The 25,330-nt window shown below is 41.2% G+C and overlaps 4 protein-coding genes and 1 long non-coding RNA gene across 6 annotated transcripts; 3 read left to right on the forward strand and 2 right to left on the reverse strand.

Moving 5' to 3' along the window:
* LOC124193233 lies at positions 1-17,208 on the forward strand. Its single transcript, XM_046586962.1, has 7 exons — positions 1-451; positions 12,397-12,707; positions 12,806-12,857; positions 14,023-14,155; positions 14,694-14,866; positions 15,078-15,314; positions 16,088-17,208. The coding sequence occupies exons 1-7, from the start codon at positions 391-393 to the stop codon at positions 16,168-16,170; spliced, it is 1,050 nt and encodes a 349-aa protein (XP_046442918.1). The 5' UTR covers positions 1-390; the 3' UTR covers positions 16,171-17,208.
* Positions 17,209-17,464: 256 nt separating this feature from the next.
* On the forward strand, positions 17,465-19,508 carry LOC124193232 (sodium channel and clathrin linker 1-like). Its single transcript, XM_046586961.1, has 2 exons — positions 17,465-18,253; positions 18,539-19,508. Exons 1-2 carry the CDS (start codon positions 17,597-17,599, stop codon positions 19,322-19,324), a joined length of 1,443 nt encoding a protein of 480 aa, XP_046442917.1. The 5' UTR covers positions 17,465-17,596; the 3' UTR covers positions 19,325-19,508.
* Positions 19,438-22,131, reverse strand: LOC124193230 (mediator of RNA polymerase II transcription subunit 17-like). The gene is made up of 9 exons (XM_046586957.1): positions 21,991-22,131; positions 21,605-21,932; positions 21,186-21,540; positions 20,901-21,115; positions 20,721-20,835; positions 20,487-20,652; positions 20,072-20,381; positions 19,778-19,926; positions 19,438-19,708 (listed from the first exon to the last, which is right to left on the reverse strand). Exons 1-9 carry the CDS (start codon positions 22,092-22,094, stop codon positions 19,483-19,485), a joined length of 1,968 nt encoding a protein of 655 aa, XP_046442913.1. The 5' UTR covers positions 22,095-22,131; the 3' UTR covers positions 19,438-19,482.
* An 88-nt stretch (positions 22,132-22,219) lies between these two features.
* Positions 22,220-22,689, forward strand: LOC124193235. The gene is made up of 3 exons (XR_006874121.1): positions 22,220-22,309; positions 22,366-22,523; positions 22,582-22,689. It is a non-coding gene; the product is annotated as an uncharacterized LOC124193235 (long non-coding RNA).
* A 160-nt stretch (positions 22,690-22,849) lies between these two features.
* On the reverse strand, positions 22,850-25,302 carry LOC124193231 (E3 ubiquitin-protein ligase TRAIP-like). 2 transcript variants are annotated; one of them, XM_046586959.1, is made up of 8 exons: positions 25,112-25,302; positions 24,981-25,049; positions 24,898-24,915; positions 24,679-24,792; positions 24,519-24,608; positions 24,268-24,416; positions 23,323-24,205; positions 22,850-23,024 (listed from the first exon to the last, which is right to left on the reverse strand). In XM_046586959.1, the coding sequence occupies exons 1-8, from the start codon at positions 25,154-25,156 to the stop codon at positions 22,935-22,937; spliced, it is 1,458 nt and encodes a 485-aa protein (XP_046442915.1). In that variant the 5' UTR covers positions 25,157-25,302; the 3' UTR covers positions 22,850-22,934. The 2 variants fall into 2 exon arrangements, with proteins under 2 accessions (XP_046442915.1, XP_046442914.1); XM_046586958.1 differs by having other exon boundaries at positions 24,679-24,915.
* Between the last annotated feature and the right edge of the window lie 28 nt (positions 25,303-25,330).

Raw genomic sequence — 25,330 nt, forward strand, 5'->3', positions numbered from 1 at the left:
GTTGACCGACCGAGGGTCTGACTGACTCACAAGTAGTCCATCCAGTCATCAGAAAGGACGTTCGAGTTACCTACGGACAACCTCTTTTAATAAGCGGGCCCGCAGTTTTTCAACGAGAGGCAGTTTAAATCGTCTTCCGGTTGAAACATCCGACTTGTTTCCGTCAGCTTCTCATCAAAGAAATTTCATCTATTGTCAGAAGCACGACCGTTTCAACTGGCTCCTATTGTTATTCGCTCCTACTGACTTTATCGAAAAAAGACATTTTCAACGGACAAGCAAAACAGCCAATCGAAAGACATACTCAGAGTTCGCCTTTTCTCCTTTTTGATCTTTTGACATTGTTCAACTGAAGAAACCAACCACCAACTGAACCAATTGACAGCGAAAATGGCCAAATCGCTACACATCGTTTTCACGTTCACCATTTCCCTGCTGTGCTCCAATTTGGGTAAGTAGACACACTGCTAATATTAGTTGTCATTTACTACTTGTACTGGTTATGTAGATACGCTATAAAGACGTAATGATATATTTATACAGTAGTTTATTTCATTACCGATTTCTCCGCCGAAAGGCTGTGCGCTTAATCCCGTGCTGTGTGGTCCAACCGGTTTTATGTTAATAGTTGTCTAGTGATCTCGCGGTGATTTTCATTTAAGCTCTCACTGTGTTTCGTTTCGTTTCGTTTTTTTTTTTTGCGTCCCGTCGAGGATGATGGCTTGTCATGGTATCGGTGATATAGGACCTGACAGCATTTGCTAGAGACCCGCGCGCCGTCTCCCGCTGGACGAGAGCTATTTATGTTTGGTTTGAAAAAAATCTGCGTCAGCGCCTAGTTCAAATGATGGAGTGCGCACGCACCTCCACCGTCGGGGGAAAAGAAAAAGAAGGAGGAGGAGTGAAGTTCTCAGGGAGGAGGGGGACAGCTTGAGCAAGAGAAGAGAAGAAGTGTACGAAGTTTGTTTCTTTTTTGTTCATCTTGATATCGCGCGTGACACGAAAGCGCTGCGTTGTCATCCATCGATCAGACTATCACCCCGAAACCATCTTCTCGGCGGATCAAATACCGTAACTCGACCGCATTGCTCAATGGCTCTAGGGTTGATGTGGGGGGGGGGGGATTAGGGGAGGGGTTCAACTTTCTAGTCGTCAGTTCTCATAAACTCACGATTGAATTACTGATTCTTTTGCGGTGTCACTTTCGCCCGAGATTTTTATTTTACACACATTTATCGCATGCCCTCTGCTCTTCGCCCTTGGCACTGCAGATAAGCAGATGGACAGCTCACATAATGAACTGAATTCCTTCTTCTCCGTTATCCCGATCAAACTAATTGAATTAGTGTTGATTGAAATGACTGTCGGCCTCGTACGAGATTTGGCTGAAAAACGACTGAAGGCCAGTGCTGCATCGGTTGCTGCTGCTCACGCTGAGAAATTCCCGAACGAAGAAAATGCCGTTCCTCGTGAAGCGACGAGAGACAGTTGCACCACAATTTCCCGCCATTGTCAATATAATGAACGTATAACACTAGACGTCCTTTTGTTAGAATGGACACGTATAGCGGTAGTATGCGCGAATAGCTGTGCATGTGCATGCAAGATGGTGTTGTCCAATTGAAGGGATGTGATGGCATAACAGGAGCCGCTCACATTTGCGCCCAAGTTTATATTAATATTCTTGGCGATGGCGAGTATGTTATCGCGTTATTTCATCGACAGACTAGGTCATCCAGTCAAAGTTCTGTCAAGGGAAAAACACGACCCAAGTGGAGCGGTCGGATATCGGCTGGTCAGCGACACGGTCAACACATTTGTGAACAATTTGGTCGTTATTATGCGTGCGCTGGGAATGGGTTCCTTCTTTTTCCCATGGCTCTGGCGTTCGGAATTCTACGTGAGCTGTTATAGCAATACAATGAAACGTCTACTTTTTGAACTATCTCTCCTACGACTAGGCTACTACACAACATTTCTCCTTTGTTATTCCAGAAATCGGGAAAGAAAAGGGGACCACATTTTTATGGCTCTCAGAACTCGATCACAGGCCTCTGTTTCATTCGAGTTTCTCTCTTGTGTAGATTTCCGAGTCGCGGGAAAAAAGGAAACAAAATTCGATGGATAGAATAATAAGAGAGAGAGTGCTACAATTGCTGAAGGGGAGTGGGGGAGAATTCTTTTCACTTGCCAAAGAGCCTCGTATAAACAACAAAAAGGACAAAAGGAAAAAAAAAAAAACAATTTGAAATTCCAAGTTCCGACGATGTATGAGGATTCACGGTTTAATTGCAGAGTCATTTCGTCCTTAACCCTAGCAGTGAGTCCACAATGCACGGGTCAAAAAGCTTCCACAGCGCCACCCTACCCGGAATCCTTCCCTCGTTGCAACGGAATGGTCAATCATATGATATATCCGGAGGACGGAAACAGGTGTCCGGAAATCCATGCTTTATTTCCGGTCGCCATTTAGTTGTCTGATCTGGATCACAACTACGACATTGTATCTCCATTCTGTCTGTAAGCATCCAGCAGTAGTGGCATTCTGACGTTACCCTGTTATTATTACGACATGACGCAACCATATCCTATCGCCTATTTGTTTGCTGTTATTTGGGAGGGGGGAGAGAATATGAGTCAGGGAGAAGTTACCTCATTCTCTACATACATGCAACGCTCATGGCATGCGTATGACGTTACATGACGCATCTGTCATCTCGTTAAAACAAAGCAGTTGCTGGAAACCGAAAAAACCAAACAAAAGCAAACAAACAAAAAAAAATACCAAAATATAACGAGGTATAGCAAATAGAAAGAGAGGGTGGCAGAGTGTGTGCGCGTGTTGACGCCGGTTTATAGATTGGAATATGGTCCGGCTGCCGTCGCTGGTGCGCGCGTACACCTGCTCACACACGTTCACCAAAAGTCGCATCACTGACCAAGCGTAAACCGGAAATTTGTCTACCTATATTTACTCGTCTTCTCCTTTATATTTTCCTTTTTTTCCCTTTTTTTTTTGCCTTGGAGGGGGGATTCGACAATCGTGCTAAAGGACCAAAAATAACAAAATATGCACCACCCAATAAACTGGACCGCTGCTCCCATATATAGCTAAATATCTCCATGTGTGCAATATTCAGTACACACACACAGGGTGTGTGTTTTGTGCAAGGTATCCTGGGGTTGGCACAGGCACGAGTTGTGTACGTTTTTTTTTTGTGTCGTTATTCGATTGAGCTCGTGCACGTCCATCTGCCAGTATAGCGTCGGCTGGACAATTTGGTTTCAGCTGCCGCTGCTGACGCGGTTGGGTGAGACCCCAACAAGGTCTCTTCATCAGCTGCTGGCGTGCCATTAGAGGTATCGCAGTAGCGGCACCACCACAGCACCACCAACCGCAGCACTGCTTTCTCGTTTTTCACTGGCTTCTTTTGTTCTTCACCTGCTGCTCCTGCTGCTCCTCTTCAGCAGCCGAATGTCCTGAAAAACAGCAACCCCTTTTTTCTCTCTCTCTTATACTATTATTCCCCCCTCTTTTTATTTCTCCGCTTTTGTTCTTCTGGCTCTTGTATTCCATTCCCCCGTTGACGACGACGACGTCCTTTTGCGTTCTGCATCTTCCATTCTTTCGTCGGGTGTCTCTTTCTCGTTTCGTTTTTTTTTTCTTTTCTTTACTCTATATTTACGACATGACGGTCCAGCCAGCGATCGGACACGCATTAGTAACGGCCAAGTACACCGTCCCCCCCCCCCTCTCTTTTTCTTGTCCTGTTTGCTATTCGAATAGCTTCTTCGAATGTCTACACACATAGGCATCACGACACTTCCGCCGCTACTTTCCAAGGAAAACAATAACAAAACAGCCAAAAAATGAATGATGTTGATGCATCATTATTATTTTCCCTTTTGTTTTCTCCGGCGGGAGGGACGATTCGTTTGATCGTGTCATCCCCTTTCGGTTGCGTCAGGGTCATCCAGAGATCCGTATCAGGAGGACATATGCGTGGGAAATGTGACGTCGAATATCTCTTGAGCACTTTTCATTTTAACTATCTCCCCCTTTTGGGTTCTGCTCACCCCCATCTCTTTCATTTCCCAATAAGGGTTAATTGCTGGCCCCTATTTCAAGTTTACCGAGATGTTATAAAATGAATGAACGGCTAAAACCACACGTCCCTTTTTTTATACTAAAAAATGTCTAACATTTTACAAGGAAAATAATAATAAAAAAAAAGTTTGAATGATTTCACGGGGAAATGAACCTGAATGCAGCAGAATTCAATGGCAGCAGCCCATCAGTCCTATACGTCAAAAGCAGTGATGTAGTACCACTGGCAGAACAGGTAGCAACAACAAGCGGACAGCACACAGCACACATCAGTCAATAACAACACTATTGTACTACTTCTTTGGCTGTGAAATTCGGAAAAAAATAGCGGGCCAAAGACCGGATGTAAGCGAGTCTTCTTATATACATGTCCCGGTGGCTCTCCATCTGCCCGGCTTGTATATGGACGGACGATGGATATTCTTTTCCTGCCTTCCTGTCTTGCATACGGCTTCCGGCACGCATCTGCGCGCTTTGTTTTCCTTTTTCCTCCTTTCATTTTTCCTGTCCGTCCATCCTTTTCCAATTCGATCTCAACGTGCAACACGCATGTTCCGTCCTATATACGTTTAAGCCAAAAACAAAAATAAAGTATAGGGCCATACACGGTGTTACATCACGTAGGTGCGTAATACCCTAATCGTTTTCCCTAAAGATTCTCGGAACTCGAGTGGACGATACTGCTACGGGTCTATGCTTATAGATGAAAAAGCAACACGATCGCGGCCTTCCTTGTCCGCTGGATGATTAAATTTAATTTTATGTTTGCTGACTACACGCGTGTGTGTCGTTTTGATCTACCCGTATCCTTGTCTATATCCTTTTATTGTTTCTCTTTTGGGCAAAAGAAGGAAGAAGAAAAAATAGGTTCACCGCTATAGATCATAAGTGTCTGACGGCCCTATACACACGAGGCGTTCATGTGGTTTTTAACAGCTGATAGTAAAAAAGAAGAAAGAAGAAAAAGAAAAGGAGAAGAAAAGAATATTATGGTAAAGAGGGAAGACTTTGGACGGCCTCTCTCTCAGCAGGCCATGGCAATCTATCCGGTTTCTAATAGGGCTTGAAGGTCTCGAATTCGGGGATTAAATTACGAATGAAACTGTCTTGCAATAAAACGAAATGTAGATGTATGAATCAAGGGCCGCGTTATTCGCCTGTTGCTCCTGTCCCTTGACTTATAAGCGTGAGATTGAAATAAACCATCATCGTTCAGCAGCTAAGACGTTCAGCAGCAGCGGCAGTAACGAAAGTTATACTGCCACCGACCAATCCGGCAAAAAAAAAAAACGGCAACGATACATCACTAGTTACTATACATGTATGATAAATAGCATACTTTCCATTTTATAGATACCAGTTATATCTTTTCTTTTTGATGCTGGGATGCTAACCGAGTTCGGAGAGAGAGAGAGAGAGAGGAGGAGGTGAAGGTGGGCAGCCCGGGGAGGGTGGCTCAGGAGCAGAGCGCAGCAGTGTGAGGGAGATCCATCTTATTCAATGTCTGCGCATAATGCCGGTTGGGTTTCCCTGGCATCATCATGACAACGCGTCAAAAGGCTGTAATTTTTAAAGCGATACCAACTTCCTTTTCGAAGCCAATGGACACATGTAAACAGAAGAGAAACGGAGGGAAAGAAAAGAAAGAAAGAAAGAAAGAGCTTCGTCGTTGTATATATTTAACCGCACAAACTGTAGAGATCCTCTTCGGCGGAAAGGCCGCCAGATGGCCGCCATCCTGTAATTGCTTATGCAAGATGCAAATCGCGCAATGATGGGTGAAAACTCGTTACAAACATTTGAAATTTACTTCCTCCTTATCCATGTGAGATTGTAAAAAAACGATAACGCGCGCGCTTGTGTAATCGATGCGGTGTATCATATATTCCATCCACTCGCGCGCAATCGGGATTTGAAATCGGGCCGACGACTAACAAGATACGCTATATACACGCCTATAAAGCATCTTACGTTGCACATACTAGGCACTCTCGTCTACAACAACGCTGTATACCTAATAGGCACCTTCGGTAATTTCCGAAACAAAACAAAAATCCCCATCGTGATTTGTCTTTTTTTTTTCAAAGTGGAAGAAGGATGATTTAAGCGTCTTCGGTCAGTTCGGTGACTTTGAGACTCTTAGCAATCGAACTTTCCCGTATGCATCCCGCAACGGAAGATGAACAATTCATGTAGCTAAAAGAAAGAAAAAAGTGATCCCTGTCGACTTTCGCCTTTCGCTGCGTTGAATATTCTGATTTGAAGGAGCCAAAAAGGGGAGAGTGTGCGTTAATAGAGAAACTATGCGCGAGCGCATATAATCTATAAGCTGCTCTTTTCAAGTCAACATTGTATCTGTATACTATACCCCGATGCAGCACGCCATGTAAAACTTATTCAGGCAATATTGCGTCATAAGATTACGCAGGCAATAAATCAAAACCAATAGACTGAACATGTGAGGCCACGGCTATAGAAAGGATCTCGAGAAGAACAACGTCGACGAGTTTCCAACGAATTTCAGACTCTGCTCTTTCATCCAGACATATGAATTACCGAGCGGAGCATTTGCCAACGCGGTAACTCAAATCAGATTCGATTCGACCTTATACTAGCTCGAAGAGCGGCACAACGCCGGCGATTGCTGATTCCACGAAAGAAATCGACTCTCGTCGTCCCTTCTTATTTCCCTCTTCACAATTCACATTCCAACGTTGTTATGAGGTGTGTTGCGGTCGCAATGCCACGTGACCTTTCTCTCTCTCTAGAGACTCGTCTCGTCCGCATCATTCTCTCAGTCGAGGCCGTGGTTAATCAACAGATGAAGCCGTTCCGACCTTTTCAACCAAGTGAGGGGTCGACCTCGCCCTTTGATATAGCAACATATCACGACGAACGCGACGCCGTCAGGTCTCGATCGCCCCACGGCGTCACTGCACAGCCAACGATAAGGGATTTTTGTTTCAACATTTTCATGCAGCAGAGGGGATTCTTCTTCTCGAAATGTGTTGGCTTTCGATGGTCTCAATATCGTCTGCTGTCTATAGTTAGAACTTGCTTGGAAGCCACACGGAAAAGTGGAGCCGCCCATGATGATATCAAGAAACCTGACCCCGCCAGTGCATGCAGTAGATTAAACTGTGTACGATACGGATCCATTCGGTAATGTCCCGTATAACATCTGTTAACTGGGCATCTGTACATCGCGCCCTATATATACCCGTTCAACACATACGAAAATACGCTACACGCATGTGATCCCTAACCGATTCGAATTTCAAACAATTTATCCATTTATTTTTATTTTTTAATAAATCGGAACCGGAAGTCGAGTTGAGCGTCGAACGGATTCTTCCGGTTGTCAACCTACTGAGTGCAATTCCAACCCCCGCGTAAATTCGTGATTGTTGGAATATAAGACGAGCAGCAGCTGCAGTATGTGGACAGTCACACATACTCCTGCCGCCGCTTTTGAATGGTGGCCAGCGGTTGCCCGACCGGCGCCGACAAAAGAAGTTTGAAAAACAACAAAAGAATCAAAACTATATTTAAAAATATACATGTTTTTGAAAAATCAACGCTGTTTCTAAGGCAGAAAGAAGATGGAAAAAAAAGTGACAACCGCTCGTCCGAACCTAGTGATTACGCTCAGTAGCTCAGTTCTATTTAGGGATTTGGCAAGCGTTGAATGCCGTCATTTTCTAGAATGGCTAACACAAGTTGCCCGCGTGTTGTACAAAAGAAGTAGACATCCAAGTATATATACAGCGCAAGCAGATCAAGCAACCGCGAGCTATGTTGGCGGGACATTTTTAGCAGATCAACGCCCCCCAACCCTCGTTTACAGTGTGTCAAAACATCGCGAAAAAGTGATCTCGACCAATTCGTTCATCGCGCGCCGATGTAACAATTGCGCAATGGGGAGATCTTTGCGTCATATCAGCAATTTCAGTTATGGAATATTTCAGGTATTCAGTTATGGGTTTTGATTGCAAACATCAGCTGTTATCGGGAGGATGGTGGCAATTATTTCTATACGAATGGAATCCCTTGACATAATGATGATCGCTAATTCTATTTGAAACCATGGCGTATAGCCGTATACGTATTAAGTCGAAATTCTAAGGGAACGAACGGTAATACTCGTTCATCAAGAGAATGGCCCTTTAGGGACTCATTTAACTATTGAAAGATTCTTCACACTTTTAAACTTGAAGCGCTGAATTTCCTTCTATTCACGGTGGACTGATAGACGACTGCCTTGGGGCCGAGTCTCTTTCAGATGCGATTCTGGATTCTCTGTGTGTGTATGCTGTGCAATCAAAGGAACCCAAGTGAGAGAAGGATAGCTGAGCGATTTCTCCGATGAAAAGAGAAAAAGTGTTAAAAAGAGGCAAGCACTCGAGAGAACCGCATGAAGCCATCCGGAATTGGAGGTGGATATATATAAAGTCTTTTGGTGGGGATCGTAATCGAGTCAAATGTTTGTTTGTTTTATTTTCTTTGCTAAACATTTCGGCTCAAATCTTATCGTAAAGGACGCGGAAGGAGGTAAAATAAAAAGAAAGGGGGAAAAGAAAACAAAAAACGAAAATACTAAGCAAGAGAAGGAAATAAAAATAAGAAACGAAAAGGAAAAAAAAAGAAATAGGAATAAGAAAAAAAGGGCCACCAACGGTGAACAACATCTATCTGACGCTCTGCATCTCCAGAGCGATTCTCTGTTTGGTCTCGGGCTGGAGCAGTGGAGCATATGGGCCGGCAAACGTCTCTGAGGGTGATCCAGCTAGAAATAGTCCATCTGATAGTATGTCCCTGCGCCCTTTGGGGCGAAATACGTCAGCGCAAGCGTGAGTATATCAGTATATAATCAGGGCCTGGACCCTGGGAGCGAAGGCATCGAACAGTCGGCCTCGTCGCACGTAAAAATCGACGGAGCCGACGTGATTTACAACCGGACCCGCGCGCGGACACCCCACCAGAAATAATCATCAAAAGAGGGGGAACAAACACAAAAAGGAACTCGGCGGAGGTCGCCGCCTTCTTGACTGGTCTCGCTTCTATAAATTTACCGCCCTTTTTTCTTGTATTGCCAGGCCACTGCAATAAGAGGCCTGATACCAGCAAAAGTCGAAGAGGAGAGAGAGAGACCGATGGGGTATATAGAGTCGAATGTATAGTAAAGAAGAGTGCGACATGCGCTCCATAGACACAAAAGAGAAACAAATATTTGGGTATCGAGGCCTGCCGTAAGCCAAATAAGAAACCACGGGATCGAGGCCTCCATAACGCACGCCACGAATGTGTCAGACAAGAAAAAAGGAAAAAGAAAAAAAAAAAGTTTTTTTTTTTCTTTCTTTCTTTCCTGGCGCCTTGACCTGCCTCTCTTTCTCTCTCTAGCTCTCTGCTCTTTCATGTAACTCTCTCTCTCTCTCTCTATTTCCACCTCTCACTCTTTTTCAGTTCCTATTCCCATCTGCATGGCCAAACATGAGAAGAGAATAAGAGATAGCGATGAAGAAGAGACTACCCGCAGTGCAGCCAAAATACCGTACCTCTTGTCTCCTGAACCACAATGTTTGATCCTCCAAGCTCGCTCACATGCCCCCACTGTCTCAAGCCCTTGCGCCTGCTTGCGCAACGCTATCAACCGCACGCAAAACAGTCCGGACGGTCAAAACACAGACGACATAAGACGGCGACGAATAAAAAATAAAGACAAATATCTCGAGGGAAACACTATCGCGCCCGACGAGTCCTCACTAAAACCTTTTTCGGATTCTTCAGGGTTATTCAGCACCCAGCCCAGCAGTAGATATTCTTCCACAACAACATTGCCCGTCATGTACATACACCGGTCCACCACCACCACCACCAAAGTCCAAAGCGGGTGGCGACGGTGGCGTGTGCGCTCACGACCGTGTGTGGCCCGTCTTGTGACTCTGCCCTTTCCATAGGAAGGCGAAAAGGTCGCCCCAGTCTATAGCATCTCTCGACGACGAATTCTATACACGCAACTGTTTTGTACCACCAGTTGTATAAACCACCGGAGCATATACGTAATATATGACTTGTTATATGTGGAGGCCTCCCTTCAATTCTACACACATAGTATCCATTATATTACACCCAGGCTTATTTCTCCTACCAGTTGAACATATTCACGCTAGATTCAAACGCCGTGAAATCGGCGCACTGTATCACGAGGTTTCGCGGCTTGCGTTAGAATTAGAAATATTGCACTTCTCATTTTTCGGACTCCTTTTTTTTTCTTTGAATGATACTTTAGTCGCGGTTGCAACCGCAAATCCTGACCATATTTTTCACGCTCTGCGAAGAAAGACCACTCCCCTCCTCTCGCCTCCTGAAGAAAAAAAAAAGAAACAAAAAATGGAAGAAGAAAGAGATAACAAAAACGACAAGATAAAAAAAGGAAGAAGAAAAAATATCTTAGCCGAGATAGACGATTGGAACCGTGTCCATGTTGACCTGTATACATAAGCGATTTGCTCACTCCATATATATATATATATATAGAAAGAAAGGCGCTCGTGATGTGATCTAGTATCGGGAGTAGAAAGTTTCTCGGTGCTGGAGCGCGGTGGGGGGCAAGGGAATTTATCTTCTTCAATTTTTCCTCCTTTTCTATCGCTCCTTTGAATACTGTTTACCCAATCCAGTCTGATACGAACCACCCCAAATTGGATATGTGCACCACACGTGATTTGCAACCGATATTTATTTTATTCAAATTTTTTCTCCATTTGGCCGATTTTTTTCTGCTGCTGCCGAATGTCGGTTCCATACCTTTTTTTGTTATCTAGTGGAAAAGGAAAATAGTTTGTTCACCAAAATAATTGGCTAAAATAGAAATTTCCTACGCAAAAAAAAGTCGACATTGATGAATCGATTTGATTGCAAACAATGTCACAATATGCTATTACGTTTCCCTTGATTTATTAGCCCTGCAGCCTGCTGCGTAGTATATCATAATAATAGGGTTGAATTTCATTCTAATATACACCCGCCTGCTGATGGAATCGAAATAGAGATTTCCCGATATTGGGAATCAGAGGACATTCGTCATTACTCCCACGTTCGTGTAAAGTGAAGGCGTTTTCGTTACGCGCATCAAAAGTATACAGACTTGCGTAAACGCATAACACCCGGATCAGCAACCGCACGCGCGTGCCTTTCGATTTATTATAGTAGTCCCTGACTAATTTCCCGCTTGAAGGCTTGAAATTCGCTGCAGAAAAAAACAACATATGTCCATCCCCCCTCCCACCAAAAGAGAGAGCGGGAGAAAGTAATAATAGAAATATCAAAAAATGTACCTCAAACGATAATAATAATAATTACAAACGATTTGATTTGAAAATTGTATTTGCACATTATGACCGATTTAAAACCAGACCACAGCACCAATAATACGTGAAATAATAAGCTGATGAAATCATATAGTCCGTCTCTTAAAAAAAAACATGGTGCGGGGGCTACAGTTTCCCTTATTAATTCAATTGTTGGGGATTGTTATTGTGCTGAATCATCATCCAAATCCCCCGTTCGAGCTTCTGGTCGCGTATGGGACGAAGCAGTTTGAACAGTTGATGTCATCACATATTTAAATAGTTCCCTCTTGTCTGTTGCCAGAGAGGATTTTGCAGCTCACTTCCGGTTGCATCTATAAATGGACAATGGTTTCAATTATCCAACAACATAAAATGAAAAAGAGTGAAAGTCAAATGTGCTGATGACGTGTCCAAATAATTCACAACGCAGCGACTCATTAACAGCCAGTTAAGAAATGGAGCGCAGTTTACCCTTGTTTATTTTTGCTGATCGTGACTAGATCAGCCAATCAACGAGCTACGATTGTGTGTACATACATAGTGGGTCATCACGATTTACCATAAGCTCGAAAGCGGTTTCTAAAAAAAAAATCCGGCGCTGTAACGCAGTGACGGCGGTTAATAGCTAACAAATCTATCGCGGTTTTATTCCTTTTTCTCCGCTATCTAGACTATAACAAGAAACAAAGAAAAAGCAAAGAAATCCATAGCCTTGGAAGAAATCCAGCTTGTAAAGTTCAAATTGCCACATCTGAATTTGAATAATCGTTTTTTTGGGAAAATTGCATTTTAAAAAGCCATGATAGTAAAATAGAAAATAAAGATTATGTAATTGATGACATGTTTTCTCTTCTTCTTCTTCTTTTTGAAAAGATGGAAAAGAAAAAGGAAAATGACTAATGGTATTTCTGGTTCTATTACGTGATATGTGCACAGGCGTGGGAGGAGTGAGCATCACGTCGATCCGAGTGCCACCGGCCGTTGAGAACGGTAGCGCCCCGGTGATATTGGACTGCGAGTACTCGCTGGCCTCACACGAGAAGCAAGGACTGGTCGTTCAGTGGTTCTTTCGCGACCACCCCGTGCCCGTCTACCAGTGGATTCCGGGAAAGAGGCCCCAAGATAACGGACCACTTAAAGGTCGCCTCAACCTGGAATACCGGGCCTCGGAAGATCCTTATCACCGTCACAGGGCCCTGGAGATAGTGCGACCATCCACCGACCTTGGAGGCGACTATCGCTGCAAAGTAGGCTATTCATATTCAACCGATATGTTATTTCATTGTATAATAAAATACCGGCGCGCATAAAGTATATCTCACTTTCCAACTTTGATTTCATATAGGTAGCCACTTTTGACAACGAAGACACTCAAAACGCTCACATGGTCGTCTACGGTAAGGCGATGCTCAATCCATTACTTGTTCCTTTTCTTTTTTTTTCCATTTGGTCGTCTTCTTAAAAGGTTTTCGTGTTTCTCGCTTTTTGTTCTTTTGGTGCTATGTTTTTTGTGTGTGTGTGCATTATTTCCCTGGTTTGATTGCCACTCTATTTCTTTCTCACAAGCGGTAATCATTTGTCACTGTCCCGTATTTTGGGTGTTCTCGGCGACCGAGTCCCTGTCACAACAAAGAAACAAAACTAGGAAAGTTATCACAGGCAGATGATCGCTTTAGAAACAAAAAGGGTATACAAGAATAACTACGGCTTGCATGTAATAATTAGCCACTGAGCTAAATAGAAAGAAAAAAAAGTCACGTTATTGCGATTGTAGCTACGACACATTGGAAATAATACAGGCCCTAGCGTACGATCAACTCGGGTTGACCCGTTGGCCTAAATTCAAATTTCCTTGCGGTCGGGTGCCGCGATAGTTTAATGACCAAATGAAGGACAGGATTGATTGATGCGCACGGTATATAAGTCTCATTTCCCACATTACTCAATTCCTTTTCGGGATGGAAATGAATTTTGATGTCGACAAATAAAGCCGTCGAATATGCGCCGCAGTGGGAAGTGCTGCGAGAGAAAACCTCGGGGAAATTGGCGGCGATGATTTTGTTTGATTAGCCTGGGAATGCCTTTCAATATTTCGTCGTAAAACGGAGCGAAAGAATTATCGCATCGCAACTACAGCGTAACGGTGCACAATTCGCCCGCTCGTAAAAATCGACAAAAGGAGCAATTTTGATAGCAACACGGCCGTCCGCGTCCGTGCGTGTCTATCGCCTGTTGTCTCTACGCCTTTGATGAAAGCAACAACATCAAGTCAAATAAAGAAAACAACAGTAGATAAGAACCCCCAAAAATAATAAAATGGGAAAAATTTCAAGCCATTCGGGAGAGGATTGTTGGAACACGCCCGGAAACTTCTGCATCACACAATCCGCCTATATTTATATACGCTTAGCTTCCAATCACTCGATTCTTATCTCCTACCTTGGCCCGTGCTGTGTGTACAACTCTTAAATAATGTAAAGCCAGCATAGCATAGCCCGTCTGTGATTGTACATTGATTACGTTTTTATTGGTTGAACTCATATGTTTGGTATCTGATTGCAGTGCCAGCCGCTACGTTCACAGTGGGAAAGACCAAGCCGACGATATCAACAGTGAATGTGACCTGCAAGGTCGAAGGCATCTACCCTCTTCCCCAACTCGAGCTGATTCAAGAGGACGGACCCCATGGCAGCAGGTACGGTAGACTTCGAGTTCTCGTTTTTCTTTCCAACCGCGACGTATTCGGCGCAAACATGCACCACAATAAATAGAAATCTTTGGTTTTGTATGTATATTTACGGTGTGTGTGTGTGTGTGTGTTGCGTGCGTGTACGTGCGAGTGCTGTGCGAGTCTGTGGGTGTCCGTGAGTCTCTGCTGTATAGAGAAGATATAAGGAAGGAGGTAAAAGTGGAAAGAGAAAAAGGGAAAGAGCGCTGGGGCTATAGAAGATGCAGAGAGCGAGACTGCGAGACGGTGAAAGAGACTTAAGAGAGAGAGAGAGAGAGAGAGAAGCAAAGGGAAATAAACGGCTCGTGACCTCGCCGTGTCAAAAGCCACTCACGTTCTTATCATTAAAATGCTACATCGACCGGCCGTCGTCGATGGCGCGTAATCTGTTCGGTCGTAAAACGTCTACCCTTTTGGAGCGCGGGCCATCGGGCCTCCTTTAATGTTCATCTGGCTTGATTCTTTATTTATTGCTCATGGCTCTTTGCTTCTTTTTATTTGCCAGGATGGCCGTGAAAGAGACGACGCTGTTTGTTTCCTCGCGAGACGGACGCTACGACGCTACCTTGTTTCGAGTTCTCGAAGATAAACATCTACCTGCTGACACTGTCTTTGAGTGCCTCTTGTCTTTACCCGCCACAGAGTATCAAACCGTCCAGAAGTTGTCTTACCAACCAGGTATTGTACTACTCCGCTTAATCAACGATGAGCAATCATCTGCAAAAAGATGCAATCACTCCAACTGCTGTCCATTTCACTGCTGTACATTTGAGTGATTGACATCTTATTGACATTTGGCAAATTTGGTTTAATTTACAATCACTGTTGGATGATGGGGACACGTAATTCACAATGGAAATCTCATTCTGACAATGGCTTATATCACCAGGTGCACCCGTGTCTGATGCCATGCCCCCGCCGGATAATGATATAGATGAGGATCAGTCACACACATGGATGGGCTCTGGTGGTGGGACAAGCATTCCTTCTTCCGTTTCGGCACCGCACCAATCCCTGGATTCTGTTGTTTCTTCCGCCGACGAGCAAACTCTGCAAAATGATTCCGAAAGCACTGACATGTGGCAGAGTGGCACGGGACGAGGCATTCGAGCCCACGAAACAATTGGTATTTATATAACTTGCTGACGCTCAATTATTTCTTTAAAAAACTTAAATAACGATTGGCTTAGAAATTAAAATATTAGTAGCGTGTGTTAGAATAGTCTTGATTTCATGACGATAGGATGAAAATAACTAAGTAAAACAACTTTGTAAAAGTTAAATTTATGTCTATTCAATTGAACCACAACGGATAAAGTTATTTGGACGATTTACGCGATGGAATATACCGCGAGAATACTTTAGTGATTGTAAAATGTTACGACTCAGCTCCTATCAGAGTTATTATATTTTTCGTTCCGCTTCCGACAAAGTCCATCTTTAAAGAGAATTTTTGTAACACTTAAAATTATAAATGACTGCAAAGTAAAAAAAAAATGAAAGCGACAAAAATGCCACGGAATTCTTTTTACTTGGTAAAGTGTTTCCCAGAGTATTAAGACAGTGAAAAAAACAGTCCAAATCACTACAAATGTTATGTCCAAAACAATAAGAATGTGAAAATAAATGAAAATCAGAGAAAAGAAGATAAGGGAAGTCACTTTTCACGCCACAGTGACTCGCACTTTCCCTCTAATACGAGAGGAAAAAACAATATATTAAAAAAACCCATCGATGCACTGTTATATTTTGTATTGTAGGCTCGACAGCGCCTTTTTAAAAACATCTTTTACATTCAACATTTCAACTCATTCGCAATATCGATTGTTCAACTTTTGTGTGTCCAATGTTAACACGTTTAACGTTTTTGTTGTTTGCTATTTGTCGATTTGTTTCTAGACAATGGAGCAAATAACTACTTTCGACCGCGGATCCTTGAGCTTTTGTTGACGGTCGCCATTGTCGTAAAATACTTCGGCTGAAACTTCCGGTTTACACCACGTCCTTCCTTCTAGTTTCTCCTCAACTGTATCGATTTATCACCAACCACCCCCTCTATAAAAAAAAATCCTCTTCCGTTTTATCGGAGGAAGATGATGAAAATTGCCTCATCTGTAACCAATCAGTCAATTTCCTATCGGATCTTCCTCGCTCATATGATGTCAAGCAATTTTCAAATTTTCTTTATATACATACTATAAATATTTGCACAATACTAATGACTAGACTAAGAAGATATATATATTGTGTGCTTATATTTTTCTGTAAAAAGTGATCCTAAACGCATCATCGATGGAATTTTGGCTTCGCCTTATTCTTATTGTATTGAGTTGAACAAAAGATTCAGGAAACTTTTTGGTTTCAACCCGACTTCATGTACTTTTGCATTTCAATAGAAAAGAGAGAAGCGCCTACTAAATTAAAATCGTTATCGAGCAGAACATTCTTTTTTTTTTACAATTTTACAGTTACTTCTTCATCCCTTTTCAATTCAGCACCACGAATAATAATCTGGCCTCTTAAAACAAACCAATTTACATAATTCAGTCACCTGAGGACTCGAGTATGAGTCATTTGATGTAAATGACTACAACCAATTCGATCTTAAAAAGGTTTGCAATTTACACAATTAGTCGTGTTAAATGTCTAGTCATCAATGACCAACAACAGCCTTGGTTATTCGCGGTGCAGAATTATTAATACATTCACAATTTGCTATTTATCATTATTGCCTTAGTTCTACCATCATAATAAATTTTCCCCGCGCTGTGGATTAATTGAACACCTGCAAATTTCAGTAATAAGTAATAGCTTATTGTTGTTACTTATAAACATCTAGCTAATCTAACTACAACCTTATGTTCTTGAGAAATTGTATTTCATTCATAAGACAGACTAAAACATATTTTTCCCAAGTTGTTTTTTCAATTGTTTGTCTCTGATGTATCAGTCACCATAAATCATATGTGTAATTAACAAATTTATTGATAACATAAATAAAAAATACGACACACTTCAAATGAATTGATAAAAATATTCGGCTAAACATGTCATCAGTGTTCATCAACGGCGTCCAAATCATACCCTAAATTAACATAGGTTGTAAATGAGCATACACGGCGTTTTAAATTGAAGAGGGTCCCTCAACTCCCTCCCCTTTAATATTTTCCGCGAATTAAATAAAAAGAGGAATTGTTTCAACCGGGTAAAATATGAACAATTCAACAAAAAAAAGTTCCCTTTTTTTTGGAATACTATCATGTCGAGACACCGAAATACGTAACCATGGAGATACATCGCAGTTGACGGTGCGCAGTTGCTACAGCAATAATACTGAACAAGATTGTATAGGTGTGTTTCAAAATTTTGTGAAAAAAGGATTTCCCTTGCGAAAAAACTGATTTTAAAATGGCGAGTTCTGGTAGAGGTAACAATGCGAAAGATTCCAGCAAAAAGGATAAGGTGGCGGATTCCCTCCGAGATGAAATGGAGTTGGTAACAGCAGCTTCACTGGAACTTCAAAAGTTAAAAAGACAGCTTCGCCAAACAAGAACAGACTTGAGTACATCGAAAATTGCAAGTCGCAAGACCATTCAACGTCAATGTAAGGGAATTGAAATGCTTGAGAAAGAGAAAGCGGACTGTGAAGCCAAACTCTCTCTCCTTAAAGCTTCTCAAAAACCTCCTCAAGCAGTACACAAACTAATACAGAAATATCATCAAGCCAATCAACAACTTGAAAATATTCGCCAAGAATTGCAGTCCGCTAAGACAGAACTTCACGATAAGGATAAGAGACGGTTAAACAGGTACAGATCGCCAGTGACTGAAACCACAATAAAGCCAACACAGGACAAGCTTGATCAAGTGATGCTGCAGTACAACAAAATATTGGCAAAAAATGTACAACTTCGGCTACAGCTAGAAGAAATGATGAAGGTGAAAGAAGAATTCATCAGAAATCTAAAACAATTGCAGAATGAACGTAGTCAAGTAAGAATGACGGTAGATCGACTCTACGAAGAAAACACTGCCCTGTTTTTACAGAGAGAAGAATTTCGTTTGGTATGTAATAGTGGCGCTTTCCTTTGGGATTTTTTAAAATTGTTTTTATTAGGACACTGTGGTAATCCAGACTGTACTATTGGTCCACTTTACGTATTACTCCTTTATTATTAGTAAGTTTAACTCACGAGTATAAAGAATAATTGCCAACCAAATAAATAAAAAAACTTGCGTTCCAAAATTTAAAAACAGTTTCAGAATAATGCCATTGGAAAGCGCATACATTTAATTTAATGACTATGTGGCTAAACGTAATATACTAATATTTTACAATTGAATCGAAAGAAATTGAACCTCCTACGGGAAAAATTGGAAACGACACGCATCCAAGGTCAACGGGATCTCCGTGAATACCGTCGATTGCTGAACAATGACGAGAAGCTGAATGTTTTCCTAGAAATGAAAAACCAAGAACGCCCCTGCATTGACCTGACTAATCGCAGTAACGCGCAACAAACAGGCGACGACCATATGGCGATGAAAGTAGTTGAAGAGTGGCGGGAAACTTTGGTTTCTCAATGTGGCCACTGTAATTTCACTGAAATAGTTCAACAATATCTGCACAATTTAGAGCAAGGATACGTGATGTACGGTTTGATTGCTCAAAAGAATAACGAAATTGATCGATTAGAAGATGAAATAAGTGACATGGAGCAGAGTTTGGAACACCATCGGTCCAAAAGCCACCAAATGTCTGAACCGATTTCATCAAATTCCATTTTTGAAAACAGGAATTCCTCAAACTCAAGAAGCCCTCGTAAGCAAGAGCAGGAATCAGCTATCGCCTCTCAATTCATCGCAAAGTTCCAAAGCATTTTGAACACTATGGATCTAAAAGTAACGCTATTAACAGATCAAGGAAACCCAATATTTTTCGATTTCCCAAAAGTGATTGAACAGTGTAATTTAGGATGTACGTTGCTAGTAGAACGTACTAATCAACTAGTTGCAAGTGTTACTTCGACCGATAGCAGCTCAAACAAACAGAGATCATGGGATTACCCTGCTATTCCTCCACTGGCAACTTCACGTTCGTCAAACTCGTCCGGTTCACGCGAAAGCCCAAATTAGTAATTTTAAAAAGGTAAACTTTAATCGTGAAACAAATCTCTCGTTGATTTTCGAAAAAACATGAAATACACATTGAAAATTATGTAGAAAGTAAAATTTCAAATACAGCTGGCAAAAGTACAGATTTTCGAATGTATTCGACACGCAAACTATCTCATTCAATTGGATGGCTGAAGGTAAGTAAGAGAAGCCATTAATAGTTCCATTCGGCTGAGAAAATTTCTTCCTTCTAATTTCTCTAGTCGGACTTCTTCGTAGCTAGCGTTCAGTTGTTCCCAACGTACGTCTTTCAACACTTTGTTCTTCTCAATATCAGGACGTGGATATGTGGACAAGTAAACTTGAGGTTGAGCTGCCTGAGGCCCGCAGCGAACACTTAAAACTCTATCAAGGATAAATGCGGATATTTGAGGATCAAAAATATTATTCAAAAAAAAAAAAATCTCCTTATACCTATTTCCCGATGGAGATGACAAAATACATGACGATGCATTACCAAGTGGTTCGACTGGTCCTAAACCCAAATGTGCTGAACTGCTTACCACGTGCCAGCCGAGGAATCGCGCCAGTGACTGTACTGCGTTGATTTGATGTTGTGAAATCTTAAGAGAAAGAAAATGAACATAATTTAATGTCGATATTTTTCCAGTAGTAACGAGAAAGTTAAAACTAAGACATCCTTCTCACAGACTCGAGCTAACGTGTAATTGTTTATCTGGAATATTTAACTTTGTTAATGAAGTTTACCTGGCATAGAATAAGATCACGTAACTCTTGTGGTTCGTACGACATCTGAAGAACACGACCATCACGGCAGATGCATTTCAGAGTTTTTTCTCCAACGTGTACTACCAATGCTGTCCGTTGAAGGGTATCGTAACCATGCGTCATGATAATTATTTTAACACATGAAAGAGTTGGAGAGTTTAGAACGTTCCAGTGTGATATAATAAGGGGGTCACGAATCTCTCGAGCAATAGAGTCGATCACAAACATCGTCCTTAGTCTGAGTACAACATGTTGTCCTTGTCTTATTATCTGTTCAAGTATGTTTTCACTAAAAAAGAAAAGAATTACAATTTTCACAATTACTTCATTAATACATACATATACTTGTAGATCTATAAAGTATATTTGCTTGACTTAGCCAACGGTATCGTACTTTTTTGTCATTGAGAGAAGTTCATCTCTGTCGTAGGCGTGTGGTCCTGCAAGTCGTCGTCGTTTGGTAGGTCCAAGTGGTGCTGATGAAGGATGAGGTACCGGCTGACCAACATTATTCAAGTGCACTTGTCGCAAAAGTTGGTGAAGCGAGTGCTCTAGTATATCTGACCGGCGAAATAAGATAAAATTGAACAGAGAATACTTACACGAGAAAATCGCACTGTATACTTACAGTTATGATCAACCTTGGCGATTGGAGAAGTAGAATTACTTACTGGCTGGCGTTTCTCGACCCCTACACTTTGAGATGACTGGAAATGAATGGATAGTTGGATACCGGGAAATAACTAGATTAATAATGAAAGAGAATTTAGTTTAAATTAGAAAACTCTTGTAACTTTACAGTACACACCGATGCAGTGATTTGATTACCAACAACCATGTGAGGAATTGCAGCCTGTAGTTGAACTGCTTCTCGCGCTAAATGTGAGAACAACTCTTTACAAAATAATACATTTTGAGCTGCTTCAAGTTTGCCCGTCCAAGGATTTGCATCTCGTGAAGGATCCGAGTGAGTTAGTGAAGCGTGAAGTAAATTAAGGTTGGCTGTGCATAATATATCCTGATCTGAATAGTAATTTTTTAAAAATAAAATGGAGAAAAAACCTAGAATAAAACAAGTTATTGATTAGCTTACCTTTCTGGATAGTAACTTGGATATAAGCTGTTCCTCCAAGCTCAGTGGGGATGGTAACCTTAATCATTGATGGTTTAGGCTGATTTTCACTAATGGTTTCATTGGATAAACCTGGAACAGGATCTTCAGATTTTGTGACTTCAAAAATACCAGTGTGATAAAATCGAGAGCCTGCTGATTTGTAACTTAGATCTCCAAGGATAGCATTGCCAATTTTTTTTAGAGTCCAATTTTGCCTCAGCCTCAAAAGCTCAAGGTGAAAATCTTGATTACTTTTAGCCCTGGCTGTATCTGACTGTGATATTTTAAGACGTTCTGCACCATGCAACAAAATATTGGCAGCTGCAGTCAAACCCTAAAAGCATAACAAAATATGTTTGAAATACAACTTAAAGCAGCAACAGATAAGAAACAATTACCCTTTTCTTTGAAAATAATTGAGCAAGTTGTCGTTGATCAGGTTGTTCTTGTTGAACAGGATCCAATACCATGTATCGTTTATCTTTGGCAACTGTAATTACATCAGCAAGTACACACACTTCAGTCAATGCTGAACGCAGTTTATTCCGGACAGAATCCCATGGCCAACTAGAAGCTTGTAGATCTGGTTTTTTAGAATCTTCTTCTACATCTTTTTCTGTGGCACTAGTTATAGGAGGCATTTCTTCATTATCTTCTTCATCATCTCCTTTCATCCAATCTATTTTGTGTGCTTGTTTTGTTAAATTTTCCGACAATGTCAAAGGCCTATTTGAAAAATTTCCATGTAACATATGTCTTTCTGATTAAGTGTAAAAGTACTTACAATTGATACACTTCTTGGCCATCATAAGCAATTTCCTGAATCAAATTTTCTGCAGGTGCCTCAACCGAAACATTAACAGAATTGTTGGCGAATAAATCATCCATGGTGAACTAAATGTAAATCGCGGTACTATAATTTACAATTTAGCTCTTAAGTCTTAACTTCAGCCCGACAGTAAATTTTGTTTTTGTTTGTTTCTTATCGGAGTCTGACTCTGAATAACAATTCGGTACAAAGCCGACTGCCCAGTCCCAGTGGTGTCATGTGTCACTCAGTATTTAAGGAAAACCTATTTGCCAGATTTCTAAAAACTTGCCTGGTTAAAAACTTAAAATCGGTAAAAAAAAAATTAAATAATAACTTGTGTTTGTTCAGGCTCTCTCTATAGCAGGGGCAGGGGTATGGAGAGGATTTGTATGATGGATTTGGAGGTCACGCAAAACCCGAAATTTACCCAAAAGGTGCCGGTTCCTCCAGTTCATCACTTTCAGGCACTAAAAAGAAGAGAGGACCAGTCACAATGAAAATTAAAGGTAAACACTGTTTATCATTACTGAAATAGGATATTTAAAAGCTTTTTTTTCTTTACAGGTAAAACGCAGACCACGACATTAGATTACTTTTACTCTCAATAATATACATTGAAGATGTTAATTTGCTGCTAATAGTCTATCCATCAATGTCCTCCAAAAACAAATTGTCTTTTTTGTATCCTTGTAGAATTAAGTAATCTGCTGTGCTGCATGAACAACAATAGTCAGCTTTTTTTGGCAAAACAATTCTAGAAGTCAAGCATAAATTATGATTTGGTTATAAATTATATTACATTAATTATAAATTTAGGTAATAGATGCAAAGGTAGAATCAAGATTTGTATTTAGAACATTGAGTTTTACACAAAACTTAATCCTCGCGAATTTGAGAAACTACTTTTTGGCCTGGTTCTAGCGGTACTTGGCGACACTCATCGACAAAGCAGTGCTCAGATTGCGTGCGCGCGATTTCTTCATGTTCCTCAAAAACTTGCGATCGACCTGCAAATGATGAGAAACATTAAAACATTAATCTCAACTACCATCTGTTAAACACATGCATGGCACGAAAAGTTCAAGTCAAGTAACTTAGAATGAAGTATACTGATTTTTTGATTTTAGTGAACAGTAATCAATATGGGCTTGGTTTTTAAAGCAAAGAGGAACTACAAAGAATCTTCAAAAGTATACCGCACAACCGATTCTAGTCAATTTGAAATATGTTCCAAATAATGAAATAACTAAGGAAACCTTTGTTGGATGGGCACTAGTTACGGGTATAACCACTAGTTGACGGTACCTGATCGACTTTCATTTTTTTAAACTTCAGGGATTCACCATCGACGGATGCGGATGAACTGCTAGCTTTGCGAGCCTCCTTTCGCTGAGTACTGGAAGTAACTTCTTCTTTTTCAGGTTTGCTAAGCTGCATGCTCGAAATATTTTGTGATGACAACATCAATCTAGACGAAGGAACGTTAGAATTTTTCATTCTAAGCGGAACTAATGGAGTAGAAGGGGACGATGGCGTTGTCATGAGAAGATTAGACATTCGAAGGTTGGTCGGAGCAGGGCTCTCATTGATTAGACGAGATGGATAACCACTCGGCGATGAGATCGACTCTGTAAGGGCCTTAAGCTTTTCTTTAAGTTTTGCATTTTCTGCAGTGTATATTTCAATCAATTCTTCTGCCAAGCTTGATTTCTCTTCTTCTTCTTCTTTCTCCTTCAATTCCTTCTTGGTTTGCTGGAGTTCAAGGCGGAAAGTGCTCAGGAGTCGTCGACATTTTCTTAACTCTTCGTTGGCTTTCTGCTTTAGTTGTACTTTAGTATTCAGCTCGGACTGCAGCTCTTCTTCTTGCTTATTCAGGAAAGCGACTCTCTGTTGGAGAATGCTTAGTTCGGTTCCCAATTGACGGATGACCAACTCACGATCCAACCTATCCTTTTCGTACTTGTTAGATTTTTCCTTTAGAGTGACATTCTCTTGCCTAACTTCTCTCAGTTCTTGTTGTACAACTTGAAATTCCAGGGACTGTTGAAGCTCAAAAGCAAAAGCATCCAGCTTTTGTTGAAGATCTGCAGAGTTCACTTCAACAGAGAAATCCATATCAAAGAAGATTCTGCCTAGTTTTTCATTAGACGTGGTTTGACGACAGGTTGGACAAAATGTGTTTTTGGTACTGAGCATTTAAGGAAAAAGATGTTAAGGATATCAACAAGAAAACTGTATTTAAGGTGCTACCTAAGCCATTGTGTGATGCAAGTTTTGTGAAATGTGTGACCACATTTTGGAGCCATGACAACATCAGATTCACCAAAGGGCTCCTGACAGACATAACACCGGGCACGCATTGTGTTGCTTTGTAAACTTAACCAGTAGTTTTTACAAATCTGAAAAGATAAATAATCATGAGTAAAAGAAAGAAGAAGCTGTCCATATCCACCAGTTTTGTTAGGTGGTGCAGACTTCGATCCCATATTGTAATTGTTTACATTTCCTACAGGTGCAGGTTTTGCTGCTGCCTCTTCAGTAACCTCTCCAAAACGATTAAGAATCTGAGGGTTTCCTATTTTTTCTCCAACCTAAACAAGAATTTTTCAAAATGGAGAGATGTCCTTATTTGTAGTTCGAAACTAAGTAAAGTGAACATACTTCACTTCCAGGCACAATTGGCTCAACATAAAAAAATAAAATTTTCTTTGCAGCCCTTGTAGCAACTTCGTGAACAACACACTTTTTTACTCTGATGATGGTAAAGTTCTCAAGCTGTCCATTCACAATCAGATGATTTAGTTGTATTGCCAATATTCCATATGCATAGGAATATTTTCCATCAGAGATGTGAATTCTGTAATAGTCATCATTATTTACCTGAAGAATTTCGTAACCCTATTGTATGAGATAGAAAATGTAAAAATGGTGCAAATGAAGAAAAAATCTTGATCGTTGCTTACCAAAACTTGTAGAATTAGAGGAAACTTTAAAACTTGGATTTCATTGTGCAGGCCATTCCCAATGATGGACTATGTCGAAATAAAGAAATTTATAGTTTTACTCAAAAATTCGAAATTATGATTGATATTACCGGAATTGCGCCGCTGGTTAGTGCTGGGTGATTTCTTCTGTTCATTTTTCAACGGAACCTTTTTAAACGGGGATTTCGTTCAGTCAACGTGCTAGAGGTTTTACGGTTTTACCAGTTTTTACGGACAAGACGACGAAGTACGAAGTACGATGGGGGGAAAACAACAATGATTCAAACGAAACCAAGGCTGAAGGTGCAGCGTTGAATGTTTACGAAACT

Source organism: Daphnia pulex, chromosome 4 (genome assembly GCF_021134715.1).
Source record: "Daphnia pulex isolate KAP4 chromosome 4, ASM2113471v1".
Lineage (NCBI taxonomy): Eukaryota > Metazoa > Arthropoda > Branchiopoda > Diplostraca > Daphniidae > Daphnia > Daphnia pulex.